Source organism: Manacus candei, unplaced genomic scaffold (assembly GCF_025592945.1).
Source record: "Manacus candei isolate 608988 ecotype Guabito, Panama unplaced genomic scaffold, ASM2559294v1 h1tg000069l, whole genome shotgun sequence".
Lineage (NCBI taxonomy): Eukaryota > Metazoa > Chordata > Aves > Passeriformes > Pipridae > Manacus > Manacus candei.
In genome coordinates, this window is record NW_026138117.1 from 3,577,097 (window position 1) to 3,598,295 (window position 21,199).

Genomic DNA, 21,199 nt, shown 5'->3' on the forward strand with positions numbered 1-21,199 from the left:
ACTTGAAGAAAATACAGACACACATAGAACATTTCTTTTATCAATGCTCAGAAAAGAAGGAAAAGCACCCATTGTGATACAAGAAAGCCACACTGATTTCTATTGCACTGGTTTCAGCAGAACTGCACAGCTGAACTGCAAAACAGAACTGGACTGAGTAAGCTTCAGAACTGTATGTGCTTCAAAAAAACTAATTTCCCCACTGCAGTTTAATGTAAAGATCAGTCAATTCTTAAGTATGCAAGCTACATAAAACATCCACAGCTCTTTTGAGAAAAATCTTGTAACTTTTGCTAAACATTAATGATATCCAAAAAACCCCAAAGAATCATCCTTTCTAGGAAGATGCCTTCATTGCACATCTCAATAGCAAGCCAAAGAAAACTCTTGACAAAGCTGACCGGAAAACTAAAAGTATATTCTGCTCTCTTCTGACACAGTAGATATAATTTGCCATTCCTTAGTCTGTCATATATCCTAAGCAAGACTGGGCACTTTTTCTCTTGAAAACACTGAAAATTTTAAGGAGACTTATTTTAAAATGCAAGTGATCAAACACTTCCTATCTCAGGTGTTCCTAGCAAATGCTCCACCCAAACCACGGACACGCTGCTTTTCCTTAGCACTCATTTCTGAGAGGACAAAGAAACTCTCTGTGATCACTGTGTTCTCACTGAACAGTAAGTGACTTGGGATGTTTGGATGGGACATTTGGGGGGAAGGAGCAGCTGTAAGGGGTTTTTGTTTGTTTGGGGGGGGGGGCTGGGGGAAGGAGTGTTATTTATTTGGGGTTGGTTTGTTTTTCAAAACAACCCTGCGAGCATACAACAACAGCCAACCATTTCTCCTACTGTGCTATCAACTTTGAGACCCAAGCACAGTTTCCTCCCCTCAGCAGTAGTCACTCAGTTAAACCAAGGCACTCACAGGTTGGCACAATGCCAGAACAATTTACAGTGGTAATTAATCAAACCTGATTTCCAGACTTCCCTGTAATCAAACCTGCTTCTTTATTGTGTTTTCTATAACTATCCATAGGCACACACAAATGCAACACATGCATATGTCACATTTTAAATTATGTTTAGGAAGGAAGGGATATTTTTATATCTGAGTCTTGCTTCAACACTTGACAGATAACACCTACTTAAACATAAAAAGTTACACAGATTGAAAACAGAAGTATAAATACACATACATAGTCAATTCATATCTATGACATTTTGTTTAGAAATAAAATTTACAAATTAGAAAATTTATATTGAAATAAAATTTAATTTACAAACAAACAGATATTCTACAACTTCTAAAATAAGTGTTGTGAGCTATGCTTTTGTGAAACTTGCTTTCCTGATGGGAGATTTTGCAGTGGAGATTTGCTGGAAATGGGTTGAGAGAGTAAAACCCATTTTGAAACAAATGTCAGTTAAATTTGCCATCCCAAAATCCTTGAATTGGCTTTTAAGGAACCTGTCCTCACCTCCTCAAACCTTTTGGTTTTGCACTCTATATATGCCAAGCCAACTTTTACAAATTTGCTGACATGCCAGATATTTAACTGGACAAGACAGCATTATGGAGTTCCCCCTCCCAGGTGGGGGGAAGACATTTGTCCCCTAACTAGTGAGCTGATTTATTTATCTGACACCTCTTAAATAAAACAGACTTTTCTAAAAACCACAGAGATATTCACAGCACATTTAGGGTCTTCATTAAATCCCTAATGTAGAGTAATTCAGCTGATGGTCATAGGATTACAAGGTTGGCTTTTTTTCCTTTTGTTTAATCCTCCATCCACTAATAAGATGTCTGGCCCAGTCCTTTTCTTTCAAGACAAACACTGGTTTACAGTTTGACTGAATGATCTTAAAGGTCTTTTCCAAGCTACATGATTCTATGATTCTAAGGTTTTCAGATTGTGACAGGTATTTCTCAATAGGGATACTGAAAGACTTGGAAGTAGCTTTACTTTCACCTGCTAAATTACTCTGATACCTGTCCTGGGATTTATACATGACAGTCCATGTAAACAGTGAAAACATGGGTTTTTTCCTTCCAAATTAATCGCCATTTTTCTTAGGGTGGAATCATTAAGATTTTCTTTTCTATCTGCTGCTTAAACATAACACCTTGTGAACCATTCCTTCAAATTAAAATTCTGAAAGCCATAGATCTCTAAATATAGTAATCCCAAACAAACACAAATTCACTTAAAGTTAAAAAAAAAACAACCCTACTGTGACCTTATGGAATATTACTTCACTGCTTCTTTAATGACAAAAAAAAAAAAATACAAAGATAGGCACAATTGAACATTTTTTATGAAAGTCATCAGAGAAAAGCAACTCTAACTTACTACTAGTAAATTGTAGTACCAATGTACCTGAATCTTAGAGAACCTTTTCCTCTGGCAGTGTCTTTTTAGAGTTGCAGGTCAAAGATAATGACTAGCTACTCTAGATATTCAAGCACAGAGACAAACCTCCTCTCTGCATTATGCATTATTAAATGTATGAACTAACTTACATACATTCTGCTCATGACCTCAATGGAGTATGAGAGTAAGAGGATGCTAAACATCAATATCTCATGTAGCATAAAAATTACACAAAATTTCAAGAGCACTGAAGGTTTAAAACAAACAAAAAATACTCCAACTAACAAACAAAATGGAGCAAAGCCAAAGCTACAAAGAAAACTTTCAGTTTTCATATTCAATAACTTGAGTATTTACCCAAGCTGAGGGTTTCACTTGTTGCCATGGAACTAGATAAACATATAAATCACACTGAATAGAGGGGGGGAAAAAAAACCCCAACCAATAAGCTGAAACAAATATTCATACACATCCAAACACACAAAGGGAGGGAAGGGCAGAAGCATGATTATCATTAATACACTGACAAAAGTTTAGGTTACTTATCAGGGAAAGGTTTTTCACCTAGAGGATGGTTGAATACTGAAGCAGGCTCCTTGGGGAAGTGGTCACAGCACCGAGCCTGACAGAGTTCAAGAAGCATTTGAACAACATCTCAGGCACATGGTGTGACTCTTGGGGTGTCTCGTGCAAGGCCAGGAGTTGGACTCGATGATCCTGATGGGTCCCTTCCAACTCAGCATATTCTGTCATTCTATGCTAGGGTACTTTAAAAGCCTACACTCAGATTCAGAACTCCCCCAGTAGTAAGCACATGGAAGGATTCTCACCTCTTGTAATATCCCCCAGAAGCAGTGTATAAATTAATATAAATATTACTAATCTGCACTGCTAGCTTTAATATTCTTCTTTGAATGGCTAAGCTTTGTCATCACCTGTGCTTTCAAAGAAAAAAAAAATCCCAGCTACACACTCCCCTCTATCCTTCCCCTGTTTTGCTTATGAAGGGATGTCTCTCTTTTCTTTCTCTCACATCCAAGTATATTTAGGCCGAAAACACTATTATTCTCTTTATTCCCTAATTTGATGTCTTTTAAGCATAAAAAAAAAATCTGTCCTTTATATTTTATCTAAACAAATACAAGCACCAACTATTTCTTAACATATAGAAAGTGTTCTAATTAAAAATTAGAACAGAATACACAGAATAATTTTACCTGTAAATTACGGCAGCTTTATCACAGGAAATAATATACAAAAATTCTTTGAACAGCACAATTCACATCCACTGACATTATATTTGGGTTGAAGGAAACAGGTTATCTCACTTGATGCTAAACACAAATATTCAAAGAATCTATTTAATAAGGCAGGTCTTTATGCTCTGTAAACATCAGGAATCAAATCCTCTCCGTCACATATCCTCCTTATGTCTCTTTTTAGCAAAATGATGTATTTTAGTATATCCCATTTTCAGAAAGGAAAATAGGTGGGAAGGCAGAGAGGAAATGTTTCCTTCCATGTTTGAGCAAATTATCCATAGCAACATGCAGCACAGCAGTTTTTAATTCTGCACAATATGAATTTCTATAAAAGCAACATTCAGTCAGCAAATTTTTGGCTCTCTACAGATGCCATCATCCACTGCAAGGGTCATTATTCACCAATCCTATCCAGTATTTTTGATCACTGGATGCAAAGGTGGTAAAAGAAAACTAATCTAGCTCCTTTGTGTCACCTTCCCAGAATCCTAATCAGGAAACGTTATTCTACTGTCACTGAAAACTATTTCCTCATTCAAAATACGAACAGAAAATGAATAATTTCTTTTCCTTCTCTCAAGTTCAATTTATTCTCCTATTCTTTATGCATCTTACAGTCTTTTGAAAAAATTGCTTATACTTCAAAAAAAAGCCTAATTCCTCAGGTCTATATATATACACCTGCCCAGTACTCACCTAGGTAAGCAATGAAGTAGGAGCTTTCCTATCATGTTATAATTCCCAGTTCAGAAAAAAAACCTTCAATGAAACAAACAAAAATTTTCCCCTGTCAAAAAAAAAAGCACCACCAAAAAACCCCACCCCATTAACTTCTGTGCAAAGAACTAACACACCAAAAGGAGAGAACTTTCTCATGTTTGTCAACAGACCACAAAATAGCTTGACTGAAGAGGTGATTGGAGGATTTTGGATAGCGGTCTTAGTCTTTTTTACCCAGCACATATCTAAGAAATTAATTTTCTCATACAACGCTCAAACTCAATCTTTTACCATACCATTTCCTAACCCTATTCAGCTGTGCAGTTGGTAAAGAAGGCATTTAGGAAAATCTCATTCCCCAGACTACTTGTGCCTTCTGTTTCCCAGTGAGGACCAGGACATCCGCTTTCTTATGCTGCACTGTCTCTCTGGAGTATGCACACATCAAGAATAACAAGAAAGAGTCTTAAATTTTTAATTTTGGAGGTGGTTTGGGTTTTTTTGGTATTTTGTGAATGGGTTCTGTTTGTTTGGATTTTTTGGTGGGGGTGGGTGGTTGGTTGTTTTTTTAGGGGAGGGGCTGTTGTCTGTCTGGAAATCTCTGTTCTTATCCTTTATGAATTTACTCATTTATCCACCACATCAGTTAAAAGGTCATTATGTTCTTTTACAAGGTTATTTCTACTGAATTTTTAATCCAATCAAATGTAGAAAGGTTTTGTTGGGGTTTTGGTTTTAGTATGTGTGTGTATATATGTGGGTGTATGCACATAAACGTTTTTTATGCCCCCAGCTTAGCTGGGGAAGCACAATCCAGTCAGTTTTCTTAAACATAGGCATTTGCCACCATTTGAGATTGCACTTGGGTATATGACCTCATCACAGGCTGGAAAGATGCAATTATGACATCTCAGAGATTCAAGTACTTCTGGAAATCAGGTGAAGTATTTTAGAGTATCTCAAGTGGCATTAGACATCTAACATTTAGGCAATAGCATTAAGCCTCCAAGATTTCTGACTAAGAACTGTAAATCCAGAAACACTGCCAAACACACAAATCTTGAATATTATTGCCATTAAGGAGGAAGCAGCATGTCCTTGGCTTAGGCAGCTCTTTTCTTCTGTCTCTGATCCACACTTTGAGTTTTTTTCCCCGTCTCATATGAAGTCCTTGCCTCACTGTTATGGGCAGAGTTCCATGCCTGGAGCAAACAGCATCAGTGGCTGGGAGCCTGCCTGCCAAATCCCTGCTGTCAGTGCATCCATTTGAGGATGTTCAACTCATTAGTACAGGAGCTTATGTAAACACAGAAACTCAAGTCCTCAAATTCTCTTTTATGTACACTAAAAGTATTATCCCACTTGAAATATACCGACAAACACCAAAACATTTTATAAAACAAAGAGATTTTGAAATATTGCCTATCAACTGACACTACCATTAAAAGCTTAATAAAATGAAGATGGTGTTAAATTTTAATAACACGTATCTTTAGAATCAGAACAAAGATTATTTCTAAATCATACGCTCTGTGTGTGTGCACCTATATGTGGTTCTTGAGCTAGAACTGCCCATGAAAGGTTTAATGCATGACACTGAAGGGGAGCTTCTACAATGAACAGTGATTATGAACAAAGAACAACTTATACATCAGTCAAGTCACTGTTGTACTAATCTAAAACCAAAACAATTTTGCAGTTCCCTAGGCCTTGAGTGGTTGTTACTGCAAAAGCAAATGATGAGAAAGTTCCACTTACAGTTTTGTAGAGCTGTTAGAAAGTCTGTTTTCCTTTGTAATGCATTTCATCCAGTATTGCTCTACCCACAGGACTTGCATCCCATAGGACGGATACTTACATTTTAGATGCATACATGGCTGACTGCATGTATTTATAACTTTGCTGTACTTAAATAAAAAAGTTCCTTTTATTTTTCACTGCTAGAGAACCTGTTTTAAAAGCTGCATTTATTTTCCTTTACAAAATACCAGGAAAGCATCTGTTACTTTTTATGAAGTAACATTATTTTTCATCACTGTCACAATAATTTCAAAGCAGACAAAATAATGTATATGTTTAATTACCAGAAGCTCAACAAGACCCTGTTCACACTCAATACATTAATTTTCTAGCTTAGTCAAATATATATTTCTTGCATGACTAACATGACTTGCATGATAATTCCGTGTTGTGAGAAGATGCCACAGGAAATACATGTGAGGTTAACATCACGTGTTCCCTGGGATTCTAGGGTCAACAATACAGAAAATTAGATTATTAGTCTCAAATACTGCACATTCAGTATCTATGCCAATAACAGAGCGCAGGGTAGTAAACGTAATCTACAAACTGATTTGTCAAAGTATTAAGATTTCACTTTAAAACTGAACTCCAGTCAGCAAGTTTTACCTTATAAAATCATTTTATTAATAATCAATGTGACATTAGGATGACTACCCAGTAAGTTGCTAAGAGGACAACTATGGGGCAACTGTAGAGATAAAAGCAGTGCTGGGGGGCAGGGGGGGGAAATGAAAAAAACCACACCACCACAAACAAAAAACAGATTTCCCCTCCCCTCAAAAAAGGAAACTGCTAATCCTTCTGAAAATATTCCAAGTAACACTACCAAGCAGTGTTGCAGAAAAGTCTAGAGCATAAGTTTCTTGAGGAGTAGCTGAGGGAGCTGGGGTTGTTTAGTCTGGAGAAGAGGAGGCTCAGGGGGTACCTTGTTACTCTCTACCTGAAAGGAGGAGTGCTGTTCCCTTCTACTGTGCCTGCAGTGAGAGGACCAGGGGAAATGGCCTTAAACTGAGACAGAGGAGATTCAGATTAGGTATCAGAAAAATTTTTTCATCAGAAGAGTGGTTAGGCATTGCAATAAGTTGCCAAGGGAGGTGATGGAGTCACCATCTCTAGAAGTGTTTAAGAGCTGTCTGTATGTGGCACTTGGGAATATGGTTTAGGGTGATTATGGTGCTGCTGGGTTGACGGTTGAACAAGATGATCTTGAAGGCCTCTTCCAACCTTGATGATTTAGTGATTCTGTGAAGCAGTTATATACAAGAAATGATGAGCCTCATATTTTAAAAATATAAAGCAAACTTAGATATATATACTAGTGAGGTGAGGCCGAGTTTTGTTTTTTGCTGGTTTTTTTCTTTCCACAATATAAAATACATACTCGTCCTTTCCTGCAGTTTATTTTATAAAATACAGATCAGCATTTGAAACCCATTTATACTGAAGCAAACCTGAAGCTCTTTTTAAAAATATCCATTCTAATTTTCTATTGCAGACAAGTGTAAACATAATCTAATTATAATAGTCACAGGTTATGCACTTCCAAGGGCTTCCTCCAAGTAATTAGTGCACATGTTCTTTGAACACCATATCTGATTTGTGTCAATCACATCCATAAGGAGGACTCTGAAATTTAGGCACTTAAAAAAGAAATGGCTGTGATGATGATGGACACCACTATCACTTAAGTGCTGCAAAGGAACATCTTTCTCAGATGTGTTTTGGCTGGTTCATAAAGAAACTCTTAAATTTAACTCTCAGTTTTAATAATTAAATCTGTGTTTGGAACAGCAGTGTACATACCAAAAGAGCAAGGTGGATTTCAATAATTATATAACAACCTGGAGGGACAGAAATTCAGTATTTCTTATCTTTACAATGTAGGCTATTTTGAGCATTTATCAATTTATTTAAAAAAAAAAACCTCAAAACATAAAACTCAAACCAAAACCAAACCATACTTCAACACTGCTGTGCAATTTGCTTTTAAGAAGAAAGTCCTTCAATCTACTTTCATTCTCAAGGATATGCTACTGCAAGAAATGTATGTATTTTCTTACTGCAAAAACCAGAGTGAGACCCTAACATAGTATTAAGGGACATTGGTGTTGTGACTGGAGATCTTTTGCTTGGAAAAAAACTAAAAAGGTTCAGTGCAAGAGCTTGTTACTAAAATAACTGTTAGAAGATTTCAATTTACACATTCTCCAGGTGTGGTTTAGAACAACAACCACCTATTTGACTGTTCAGTATTCAGCAGGGATCTGCCAACTGGGTCTTGAATAAAATAGCCATACATGTTGCTTTCTGCTCAGTGAAGTGAGCTCAGTTCTCATTTTAAGCTATTAAGAGATCCTTGCCAGTGTTATTCCTGACATTATTCTCAGATCTTAAACATAAATATTTAAAGACTTAATGAAAGCTAATTACTGAACTGCAGAAAACTCAAATTCAGTTCAGCAAAACACTTGGCATGGAAAAATAAACTACAGGAACAAGTCAGTGTTCTGTCACAGTGTAACAGACCTGCCATTCATTCAGTCAGAGCTGTGGTCAATATTTCCATTAAAAAACTTCTTCATCAAGAATTTGTTATGGGAGTTACTAAGCAGTTATACCTCAAACTGACTTGGCAGACAAAATTTTTTTTAAATTCCAAGAGCTTTTCTATTACTTAAAAAAACCCAAACAACTTGTGGCATCCTTTCACAGACACAGGATGGCTATAAAAGGTGTATTTTCTACTCTTAATTCCTACTATCAGATGTGTTTCCCTACCAGGTAAGTCTTGTAATGTTTGGTCCATTTTCCCTTTTCTGTGTTTCAACCTGCAAGTCACAGTTTTATTTCTGACTGCCTCAGCAAGCATCCTTGAAATATCAGGAAATACCATTGCTCCATTAGACCTTCACCTGCAAAAATCTGCTGCTGCTGTTGTTCAAATTATGTAGACAAACAAAAACAAGCCCCCGACAATTTGAAATTAAAACATCTGTAGCTCTAATCAGTCACTAACTTCAGAAAGGCAAAATACTGTATTTTTGAGGACACTGTGGCAACAGAAGTTAAAACTCATAATAAACTTTGAAATGGCTTGCAATGATAGCTCAAATAACCTTAAACTTAAGTCTGAACAGGTAGCACCATTCTAATTGGTGGATTTGCTTTGAGGAAGCAACAGAACGCAAGATACTTCCCTTCTTCTAAAACTAAAATGCATTTCTTCAATAAATCAAAATAATAGCATAAAAAAAAAAGATATAATCCTCTACTGCTAAGACTGTTCTTAACACAGCATGTAGATTTTAACTACCTTAGGCCTAGCTACAATTTTCCAGGGCACAACAATAAACACTATTTTCCCACCTTTTGCATGGATAAGTAGTACTTACTCATTCCCCCAGCTCCCTCCACCATTCAAGCAATATGTATCAAAAATTTTTCTCTTCAGACCTGTGCATGTCATTTTTTATAACAGTGCTGACCTATGACACTTGCTAGCAATGCTTTCCAAAATTGCCATTGAGCATTTGGCTCATCCTAATCCACTCAAGATGAAAATTTGCTGCTTACACTTACCCTATTCAGAACATAGATTCTTTTTTAAATAAACACCACACAAACACAACAAAATGGACAACATTTACTTCGTAACTTTAAAAAGGAAAATGTGATCAAAAAGAAATCAAAACAAAGTGTTTTTTAAACTCTTGGCATAGGATTAAAAAAAATATTTTGCCTGTAATCCAAGGAGGTATGGCAGTCATATTCCTTAACACAAGCATCTTGGAAAGCTAACTGGGGAAGTCTTTTAAAGTATAGAAATCAACTGAAAGAGTAATTGACATCTCAAACAACAAATTTGAGTTTCACAGGTCAGACTAGTTTGGAACAACATAGTAACAAGGAAACTACTGATCCTCACTGTTGCACTAAGCCAAGGTGAAGACTTAGCCTTTGATAATGTACCAAGGCACAGAAGTTGACTAACTGTATTCAGTTCAGGACTGCAAAAAGGGCTCCTTAATACCCAGTTAAATTCATTCAAAGAAACTTTTTCTACAGGCTTATAGGCATTGGCCTAAAAAGAACACATTAAGTTATGTGAAGTAAGGAGAAAAGGAATCCACTAACATAGCAACACCTAAATAGACATTAAATAAACCATTTATAAGTCTTGGACTACCATGTTGGCAAGACAGTAGCAGCAAAGCAGCAGATCAGTCTCAATAAAACTAAAGGATGACTAATCTCTACAGTGCAAACTCTATTATCCTTAATTAATCTAACTAATAGCTAAAAAGAAGTCACTTTTAGTCCTCTAACAAATCACAGATATTTGTATTTTGAAGGCACACCCCCCCTTTTTTTTTGTTCAATTTTAATGTTTTTTAAATAGGTCAACTTGGAGTCTTAGCATGGTGACTTTTTTCAAGCCCTAAAGCTACATCTAAAAAACATGACCCTCCAGAGCTCCCAGCTTTCAGGTCTGGGGACATCGTCATATGCTCCAGCACGATTTCAGATCTGAAGCCGCAGGGCACAACATACTGTACCACATACCATGCTGTACAATTGCACTGTAATTAGAAGCAGACCAACCAAATACAAGCAGAACCAAATTGGCTTCTTTTAAATTCTCTTATGAAGTGTCAGAGAAGAGCTGGTTTTGCACTGCATTTATCAAAAAAGCTCCAGATTAAATGAACAAAAAAATTAAAAAGCAAGACAAAACTTACTGTAGTAAAAGATTTGGAGGGAAGACAGTAATGATCATAGTTTCAGCTGAACTCCAAATGTCCTATGTCATTTCACTTTAGGTTATAATGACAGTCCCAAATTCTATCCTCAAACATTCTTGGCACAAGCAACTTTATATATGAGACCAAAGGCAAATAATTACTAACCTTTCTACATTGACTGGCTTGTCAAATTTAAAAAGAATATAATCTCCAGCAACTGGTGTGACAGCCCAGAAAAAATCTTCCCCTACGTAGGTTTTTTCTAGTGTATGCCCCTGGTAGACTTTCAAAGATGTCGAAACCTCTGCAGGTGGATTCACGTGGATTTTATGCAGTAATGGTTTCAGGAAGTCTTTATCCTAATTGAAAGACAGACAAACATCATGCTGGTCAGATAACCTTGTTTATTATGTTCTTTTCCAAAGTGGCTACACTTAAACATTTGCCTAAAATGGAAAACGAATGCATTACTCATTTTGGGTGCACCAGATCTTGTACAGATTAGTAAGATGAGCATGCCATAAAGTAAAAAAATGAGAAAAAATATCTCCAACAAAAATCCACATTAGCTGAGACTAGCACTTCTTATACTCAATAGTAACCGGTTAATATCAGATTGAATTCCAACTGGAGCAATATACACTGTGCTTGGAAATGCAAGACAACAAGAAAACGCCTGTTTTCTCAACCATCACAAAGTTTTTAATTTAATTGGCCTGCTGTGGAAAGGAAGGGAAATATTGGCTACTAACTGTGAGTTTCTGGATCTTTCCTGCTAGAGAAGAGTGGAGGCCAACATGCTGGAAAAGAGAAGGCCTGAAGCGTATCCGTAGATTAGATTTCTGTCGATCACAATGTTTCTGAAACAGTGTGGGAAAAAGGGAAGGGTGGAATAAAAAAAAGAATCACATTAGTAAAAACCAACACAAGGTAAGAACCTAGGCCTATTTATCCAGTTGTTCTTGTTTTCATTCCAGAAATCTACCAAGACTGATGTGTAAATATAACACTGTTCAAGGTTCTTGCACAGAACTTGTTTATTCAGTCTTTCAGCAAGAGTGCTACTTGAGAAATGAAGGACCAAAATCCAAAGTTTATTCCCCATTTGGAACCTTCTCGAAGACTGCTATTCAAGCAGTGACATTCTGCAGAGCCTCAGCAGTGGTTACACATGAGTTTATTTTAGCACTGTTACACACAGAAATTAACTAAACTTTTGCTTTTCATCCTATTTCACTCATGTCCAAAATCTGAAGCAATAACAGTTATAAGCCTCTGAGAACTGTTCTTTTTGAGATAAAAATCTTGGCAGGAAGAAAGACTCCCAGAACATGCAGTAATGGTAACACACGCTATGCTAGTTTCCAGCTCACAAAAACCAACTCATTCACCATCACAAAAACATTTTAAAAGTTTTATAATAAAAACAAACTTACAGCATCTTTCTCAGGGTTACACACTTTCACCCAGAGGATATGGTCCAGGAGCCAATCAATAGGTTTCTCCTTATAAAACATAAATATGAACTCTACAATAAGAGTGATATCTGGAGACTGGAACATTTTACCTGTGGTGACATTAAGAATAACTAGAGTTACTTTAGATTAGAGATAACATTGTCTTTTGAAATCAGATGATAAATTTGTGCCAAGACAAGAAATGCTAGCAATGAACAACCTGAAATCTCAATGTTATTAAACTGTCAACTAAACAAAACAACTATTAGAATAAGAACTTGTAATAGATCTTGGTGCTATCAAAATATTCAAGGTATTCTACAACACAGTTTCCTTAAGAACAGAAATTGTCAGTTTGCAAAAAAAAGAGAAAGAAGATTTATGGATTGGCATCTACTATTCCCCATGTCATGTGTAAGCTTCAAGCATCTGAGATGAGGAGCTGTTGCAAGTGTTCTCTGCCCAGTCACACAATCTCAGTTTTTGTAGGTACAAAAAGCAGAGACGGAACACCTACCACTAACTTCAGATCCTTCTGTGCAGGAAATCCAAGGGAAAGAAGGAAACTATAGAACATATCCAGAGACAACACAATAGAAGAGAGACAGCCCACAGCAACCAGAGTTTTTTTCGGAAGTGCACAGGCGATCAGCAGGACTTCTGGGTCATAGCACAGTGCCATTCTGGGTGGCACTATGCTAAAGGATTCTTGGGAACCCTGTAAACTGTGAGGCTTAAAGGAGGCCTTTGCAAAAGAAGGAAACTCACTGTTGATGAAGAAAGGCTATTTACTATCAACATGAACAACCACATATGTGGTTGTGGAATACACTTCTCTGCCAGTACAGATGTCTGAAGAGAAAGGTGGCCAACACACTGGGCTATTGTGTTAAAAAAAAGTGTTAAAAAAAGGTACCTTGTATGAAGACACCCAGGAGCAAAACAGACTGACGAGTGCTTGTACCAGGGACTGCACTCAAGCATTGAAACAGGTTGCCAGGGGCCTTAAGTTGCTTAAGTCACCATCCCTGGAGGTATTTAAAAGATGTGTAGATGTGGCACTTGGGGACATGGTTAATTGGTGAATTTGGTAGTGCTGGGTTAACGGTTGGACTTGATGATCTCAGAGGTCTGTTCAACCAAAACGATTCCATGAATGCGTGCCAGCTAAAACTCCAAAGGCAGTTCCAGATTTAAAGTCAGATTCAGAAAACATTGCTAGGTTTGCAGATGAAGTCTGCCTCTACTTTGCTAGGCTACAATGGAGAAGGCAAGAAAGACATTGCGTATCAATAAATCTCTTGGGAAGACACCGGCTGAAGTGATTCAGTTCTGCAGATGGTGCTGAGATGTGGGCAGTGCTGGATTAAACAGGGATGGGTTCTTGGGGCATGTGGGCATCAATGGATCAGAGTCCAACAGAAGCTCTTCTCCTGTGCACATCTTCTGTCTCTCCACATTTTAGAGTCCTGTACAACAGTACTCAGGTATGAGAAATGTTTTGGGGTTTTTTTCCACTTGTGAGGAGGCCTCCATAGGCTTTCTAAATAACAAGTTCCACAAGTGGTAGAGGTTCTAAAAGTTTCTCCTATTCTTAGAAAAAACAGATGGAGTAGACATTAAGAACAGACTCCCCCCTCAGGTACCCAAACCACTTCCCACACTCATCAGAAAATGGGATTCTGTTCTCATCTACAAGAGGACAAAATTACCTGGAAAGGCCACTAAGGAGCCATATAGGCTAGTCTGAATGACAAGCAAATAGGGAACATTTTATATGAAGCTTAAGAGCTGTCAGCAGTGTAGCACTCTACTTGAGTAGGTGGCTGAGTGGAAGTGAAGAAATGGTGCAAGCAGTCTATCTTACCAAGGCATTAAGGAGGATGTTCGCATTTACACGAACAGAAGAGGGGATATACCTGAAGTATCATCCTGAACCAGAACTACACAAAAATTAAAAAGTTATCTAGGCTTTAGTGATTAGGAACATACATTTTCACTGTGACTGTACATGACTATCATTCAGAGCCAGACATTCAGTTACTTCTCTTTCTTTTAGGCCTCACTGAAATCTGTAATTCATAGAAGGCTAACATAAGACAGCACAAGGAGCTGGGAGTTCAAATCTCTGTTGTAACAGGGATGGAACATTTCTCTACCGGAACAGGTGACTTATCCTGGCACATTATACAAAATATCAGAGTAGATATAGAATGCTGGGTTGTTAGCTTACATGTATTAGCAACAACCACATTTTTAAGGGAAAGTAAATTTGCAGCAGTCCCATTGTGTGTGTTCCGACACTACCAGGTATCAGACCCTTACAGGGATTTGCTTAGAGAATGCCAGGATCTTGAATTGCAAGATCCTTCATCTTCTTAAAAAGGGAACAGATACTTAGAAGATCATCTAAAGAGCCTTGCCCTTTCCAGAAAATAAGTCTGATGCGATCTCATTTCTTTATGACTTGTGTGAAATTGGTTAAGAACATAGCCAATGAAAGAATACTTATTATGGAATTCTGAGATGAGTTTGGAGGGGTCTGAGCGAGGCTACATGATGCAGTTCAACAAATATGGAGGAAGCATCTGACAAAAGTGCCAATTATTTCATATGTTGGAATGATGATTCATTAAGTGACACAGTGGGGTGGAAAAGTAAATGTGGTAAAACAATAAATGACCTGACACTGTTAAATCAAAATTGTCGCTTACAGAAACCTTTAATTTGGCTGTTTATAAAGCCAAAACATTGACATCACTTGTAAGTGGTTGCTGCAATGAGGTTCTCAAATAGGTATCTCCACTTGAAAATACACTGTAACTAAAATTTGAAGCTCCCACTACACAAGGGACAACTTCTACTAAAAACTAGGGAAAATTGCAAGGCTTTATTCTTAAAAGACCTAAGAAAGATGTTATGATTTTTATTAGTATATTGTTACTATTTACACATTATGTTGTCATATTGTTAAAAACATTATTTGTGGAAGTAAATATTTAAAAATGGGTAGGAAACAATCATATGATTTGTACAATGTTGTGCAAAATACTCATGCAGAATAACAGCTTTCAGCTTGTCACACATCCAACTAAACAGGCTCCCAATTTTCCTGGTGATTCATCTCTGCCTACTGCTTTCAATGGCATAGGGCAGAAAAATGTGATAAACCCTAATCAAACAACAGCTGAAAAATGGGCCTAATCAGATGCTTTTGTGATGTTTATGGGACTGAAACCATCATTTCTAGATGGCACCTGCTGAGGCAGTCTGTCAGTCACATCTGCTTCCATAGGAAGCAGACCTTCCCATGAGGTGTCAGAGAGATGCACAATACCCTGCAACTCAGAAGACAGAAACATCCCCACAGTATTGCTCCAATCTCAATGCAAGCAGACTGAAGAGACAGTTTATCCTCTTCCAGGATCTATACACAGTCAGGCTGCTCTAGAATCCTTTTCTTCTTTGTCCCAAGGACAGAGCAAAAGAGTCAGACTGACATTTTTTCCTTTGACTAGCTCATCTTCTGAAGAGCACAAGGATTACAGTCTTTAGTTGTCATCATTCACAGACCATGTAGCTTAAAACTGAGTGTTAAGGTACAGGATCCTTACCTACAATTAAATAAACTGAGAACAAAACTGAAGAGTAGGAATTTACTCTTTCCCCTAATTTAAGTTATCCTAATTTTATCTAAAATAGAAACAGAGTATCAACAAATTATTTACTTCCATAGGGCAAACTAGTCTAGGCCCGGAGGCACCTTTCTCTAGGTCAGCACACTACTGTCCACCATGCAGTCAACCACCCAGGACTTCAGGAATAATTGAGCTGCCATGGTGACATCATAGGACACACCAGGAAAAAAACCCCAAAATCATAAAAAAAAAACCCAAACAAAAAAAACCACCACCAAACAACAACAAAACCCCCCCCCACGCAAAAAAATCCAAAAAAGCCCAAGCCACTCTGATACATCCAACTACAATTAGTCAGAATAAACCAGTAAGCATCAGCTCACTGTACCTGCACTAGCATCTTCAGTGGCCTCTCTGCATTACACTGCCCAGCACCATGGAAGTGTTCAACAGTGGAGACAAAGCCACCTCACATTAATTTCTAATGATCACTGGAGCGAAGATGAACAGGCAACACCCTGCCCCCAAGACATGCCATTGTCTCCCTTCAGTAACCAAGGACAGATATCCACACATTACTTTCTGAAATGCTGTCACCACCTTCCACACAGCTTGGCACAGCTTTGCCACGGTCCCTTATCCTTCGGTGTAACACTGCATTCCTCATCCATCATTTCTGTCTCAAGATACCACCATCACAGTAGCTCTGCCATAGATCCATTTTTCCCCTTTTTTCTCCAGAACACACTTCCTACAGCAGCTTAAAAACAGAGCTCTTCAGTGAAGTCTCTGGCAAAACAAGTCTTCAAAACTCTGGAACCCTGACAGTCCACAGCTAGCCTCTGTGATAGAAAGTAGCCCAGTATCTCCTACTCCACAGATCCAACACCCAAACCCCTCTGAATCCAAATAAGCCAAGCCCTTCCTTAGTCTCTTCTAAGCAAGAGCAGCAGCAGCAGCAGCTTGGCTTCCCTAGGGCATAGCCATACCCCAAGAACAAGCAGCAGCCTTTGCCAAGGTGCTTCAGTCTTGCAGGCTCCCATGGCAGCAGCATGTAAGCCACAGAACCATTGAGATGCCATCCAAATCTAGGCTACAGAATGCTCACTGGCCACCCCCAATAGGTAGTCAAAGATCATCAAGCCAAAGAGACCTAAGCAAAAAACTGCAGTCAACATGCACTGTCTCAAACCAAAGACAACAACCGAAGCAACGGCTCATCCTGCTGTGTGTTCGTGCACTGGTACAGTACATGGGAACATACAGAAATGCAGGAGACTCTGCTGACAAAATGTCATAGATTGCAGATTCTGGATGCATACAACCTACCATTGGAAAGAAACTTCAAAATCCAAAGGAATTAAGACTCAAAGGCAAAATCTTGCTCCATAAACCCCTAGAGATATGCAAAATGTAGAAGACATTCTCCATGTAATTTATTGATAAAAATAATTGTGGACTACTTTCTTCTATTTATTGAGCCCTGCCAAGACTTCTATGCATTTTTCAGTCCACTTAAATGCCATCCTTAGTGAACTATTCTGGCCCTCTCAGTATTCTTGATAAGTACAAGACATACTTGAAATAAAGCACTTTGTTTGCTACAATTCTCTGAACTTCAAACATCTAAATCATTCATTTTCATTCTTCTGCATAAAAATAATTAAATGCACTGAGTCTACACCAACAATAATTTATACCCACAAGCACATATTCTAACTATAGTTGATGTTTTCGATGCTTTCCCTGTTAATGATATGCAAATTACTGGCATTAAAACCAGAACTTCTTTGAAGTTATTTAAAGCTCAAATGTTTGACTTGATCTACTCTTCCCCAAACTTCAACTATGTGCACAGCTTGAGCAAAATTGTAATCAGAACAACTTAAAATACTCAGAACAACAGGCCTTAAAACATCAGGGCACAGTAAGAACTCAGAGGAACTATGTAAGACAATGTAAAGGCTGATTTCAGACCATTCCATTAACTGTTTGTGACAGCTGGCATAGAAACAGTGCAGAGTGTTGCAGTTCCTCTGGAAAACACTTCAGCTCTCAAGCAGTTGGAAGATAAATCAATATTTCTCATAAAAAGCTAGTAGGACTTTCCTACATTCTGTCACAGGGACCGCAGTGCAAACCAGAATCCAGAGGAGCAAAAGATGCATATTCTTCCACAGAGCTTCTTAGGGAAACATCATACATCTCACAAATTATTTATTAGATACTTGACAGCACTTAAGACTATGCTCTCACTATTAAAAAAAACCAAAGGAAGCAACATCTGCTCCGTGGCAGAGGTGACAGAATTCTATAATCCTGCTGTCAGCCTAAATAGCTACATTTGCCACTTTCTCATGTAGCACTTGCATAAATTAAATTTTCAGGTCAGAAATACATCATGACAAAAAAAGTTTTACCTAGCAAACTTGCAAGCTGATCAAGGTTTCCAATAGCTTACAGTGAATCAGCCACACTTCTCTTTTTTAGAGATTATTTCAAAATCAGTCACATTTAGGTAACAGTTGCCCAGAGAAGTTGGGGATGCCCCATCCCTGCAAGTGTTCAAGGCCAAGCTGGATGGAGCTCTGAGCAACTTGGTCTAGTGAAAGGTGTCCCTGCTCACAGCAGATGGGTTGGAACTAGGTGATCTTTAAGGTCCCTCCCAACCCAGGCAATTCTATAAATTTGGTGCTCTAATTTCTCTCTTAGACATTTATGCATAAAACTCATCCCCAAACTAATTTTGCTCTTCCCCATAGCTATGTGCATTACCAAATAACTATAGTATCAAGTCTGCATCAAGATCCATAAAGGGAAATCAGAGATGAGGCAAATCTACATTACTTGCATAAAATTTCCATGCAATACATGGTTACAGCACACTAATGTGTCTCAAAGCCAAAAGTTTTAGTTGTTTTGATGAATATTAATTCTTCTCTCAAAACTTAAAAGCAGGATAAGTAGCTAAATTGGGAGAAGAAAAAAAATCTAATTTAATTTTCTAGGTAGAAAAGCAACATTAAGATGTGTAGCCATAGCTAAATGCATCTGAAATTCTACTGATATCATCTAATTAAAAAGAGGCAAACAAATATGATACAAGGAAAAAAGAACAGGGATGCAAGCAGCAGGAGCTAACAACTAAATTTAACTACAGCCGTTTTCAGAGCCCACACTGACCACAAGTATATAAACTGTATAGAAAACAAGATATTTTTAAACAGTTGTGTTTTTGATTAAGCCAAGTCTCAGTATTAAGAACTATCTACCTGCTCTTTCTGGCTTAGACACTGTGCCCTACTGCAGCACTGAGAACAGAGAGGGGTGTGAAATACACAGATATTAAGCAAGTTAAGTGATCTGAAATACAACTGCATGGGGTAGACAGTGCATGTCCTAAACTGTTTGTTTTATGCACATTTTGATATGTTAGTCTTACCAAATGGCAATTTGTGACTGCGCTCTACTACCAAATCAAGCAAATGTAGAGTAACTGTAAATTACTTCTACAGCTCAGGAACAGAATTTTCCTTTGAAGTGCAATTAGGACTGGAGCTAAAATTCAAATTGTGGGTTTAGTTGGGGTTAGGGTTTAGCTGTTCAAAAGTAGAAACAAAGTCTAATCAGATGCCAGTACTCAACCAGTCTTTGCTGACACAAACAGAATGTTGCATGGGGCTCCCCAACCCAAGAGACAAATCTATTTAGGGCAAAGGCCCAAATTATTTAAATTTTTCATACTAGGCAGTTTCATTTCCTATTTCTCCCACCTCTCAGGCAACAAAACCAGTCCCATAATTTATTCAGCAACAGTGCATCTCTGATCGTAGCCCAAGGCAACAAAGCAGATTAGTTATGTGGTGGTCAGGTATATGAGGAGACTTTACTCTGCCCATTTCCTCTCCTCCTCTCCATTGTTTCTGTAGGTTTGACTGGAAGGCAAGTGTACAAAGTACCATTCTTTACCCCAAAATAGTATGTATAAGAGATAACTACTCTTTTCCTTTCTACTCCAGGAGCCCCTGAGACCCTGAAAGTCAGGGAACTATTGCACACCTGGTGCTGAGCTGGAAAGAGGACAGTATTTATTCACATAGTGCCAGCATTCTCAGTTCTCAGTATGACCATTATCGGTCACTGACCTAAAAATGAAACTATTCTCTGGAAAGTAGATCCAAAGTAAAGAGAGAACAAGAATTTCTTGTATCTCCCAGCTTATTGCTTTTAAACAGATCATGATACATCACTGCAGTAAAGAAATAACCTTTTTATTTGTAAAACCCCTTCAAAACTTCTCTTTCATTGCTTTCAAGTCTATTATCTCTCTATAAAACATGTTAGTGTAAGAGTGAAGAACCATAACGTAATTTCTACAGCACCCTGGCAGTCAATCCACAACCACCTGAGATCCTGCATAACTTCTGTCCCTGTTGCTCATTGCAAATGACAGACAGACTCCAGCCACATCTAGGAAGAAGCAGACTGTCATAACTTCTCCCCAATGAGTTAAAAAGATGGAGATAGAGCAGGCTTTGCAACAAAGACCAACTGACGCCTGCTGATTCTTGGAAATTTTGGCACTAACATCAACGAAGTTATTTTAGGAGGAGTTAGTTCTATGTTTTTTCTTTACTTCAGTCAGTTGTGTTTTAATGACATTTTTGTTTTAACAGTAGTTAAATTCAAAATAAGTCATGCCTTGCAGTTTGACTGTATTTTTATAAATTCATTAACTTTTCATTATAAAAATGTCCTCTTTTCCAACAGTTTGAATTTGCCTCAGTCATACAAAAGTATACAAAACAAATGAGGGGTCAAACCAACAACTATAAGTTAAACCAGAGATCCTAAAAAAAAAAATCAATGAATTTCTACCTCTTGGTCTATTTTCAGTACAAAGAAGATAGCTTTGAAGTCAGATCACTATTCATTTACAGTCTGAGGATGAATGTGTTATTTCAAACTACATAAAAGTGAACATTTTCTTACCAATGAAACCCAGCTGAGAAAATTCTAGAATCATCCAATCTTCAGAAGCAAGCTGAAGTGCAAAATTTTTTATTGTGCTGAAATAATTCTGCTTGACAACGATGTCATCTTCAAGCTAGAGGAAGGTAGCAGTGATATCAACATAAATAAAAAAAAAAAAAGCCTCATCAAAGCCATAGGAAAAAGTACAGTTAGGAAATACTGATTT

The 21,199-nt window shown here is 37.7% G+C and overlaps 1 protein-coding gene across 4 annotated transcripts in view; it reads right to left on the bottom strand.

Annotated features, from left to right (window-relative positions):
- MGAT4A (alpha-1,3-mannosyl-glycoprotein 4-beta-N-acetylglucosaminyltransferase A) overlaps nt 1–21,199 on the bottom strand; it is a 78,460-nt gene that overhangs the window by 10,776 nt on the left and 46,485 nt on the right. For 3 of the 4 annotated variants that reach the window (XM_051806819.1, XM_051806817.1, XM_051806818.1), the window contains exons 9-12: nt 20,992–21,106; nt 12,341–12,471; nt 11,657–11,764; nt 11,070–11,263 (exon numbers count right to left, since the gene is read on the bottom strand). In XM_051806819.1, coding sequence (XP_051662779.1) covers nt 11,070–11,263; nt 11,657–11,764; nt 12,341–12,471; nt 20,992–21,106 — 548 coding nt within the window. The remainder of the gene's footprint in view (nt 1–11,069; nt 11,264–11,656; nt 11,765–12,340; nt 12,472–20,991; nt 21,107–21,199) is intronic. The other variant, XM_051806820.1, reaches the window with a different exon arrangement.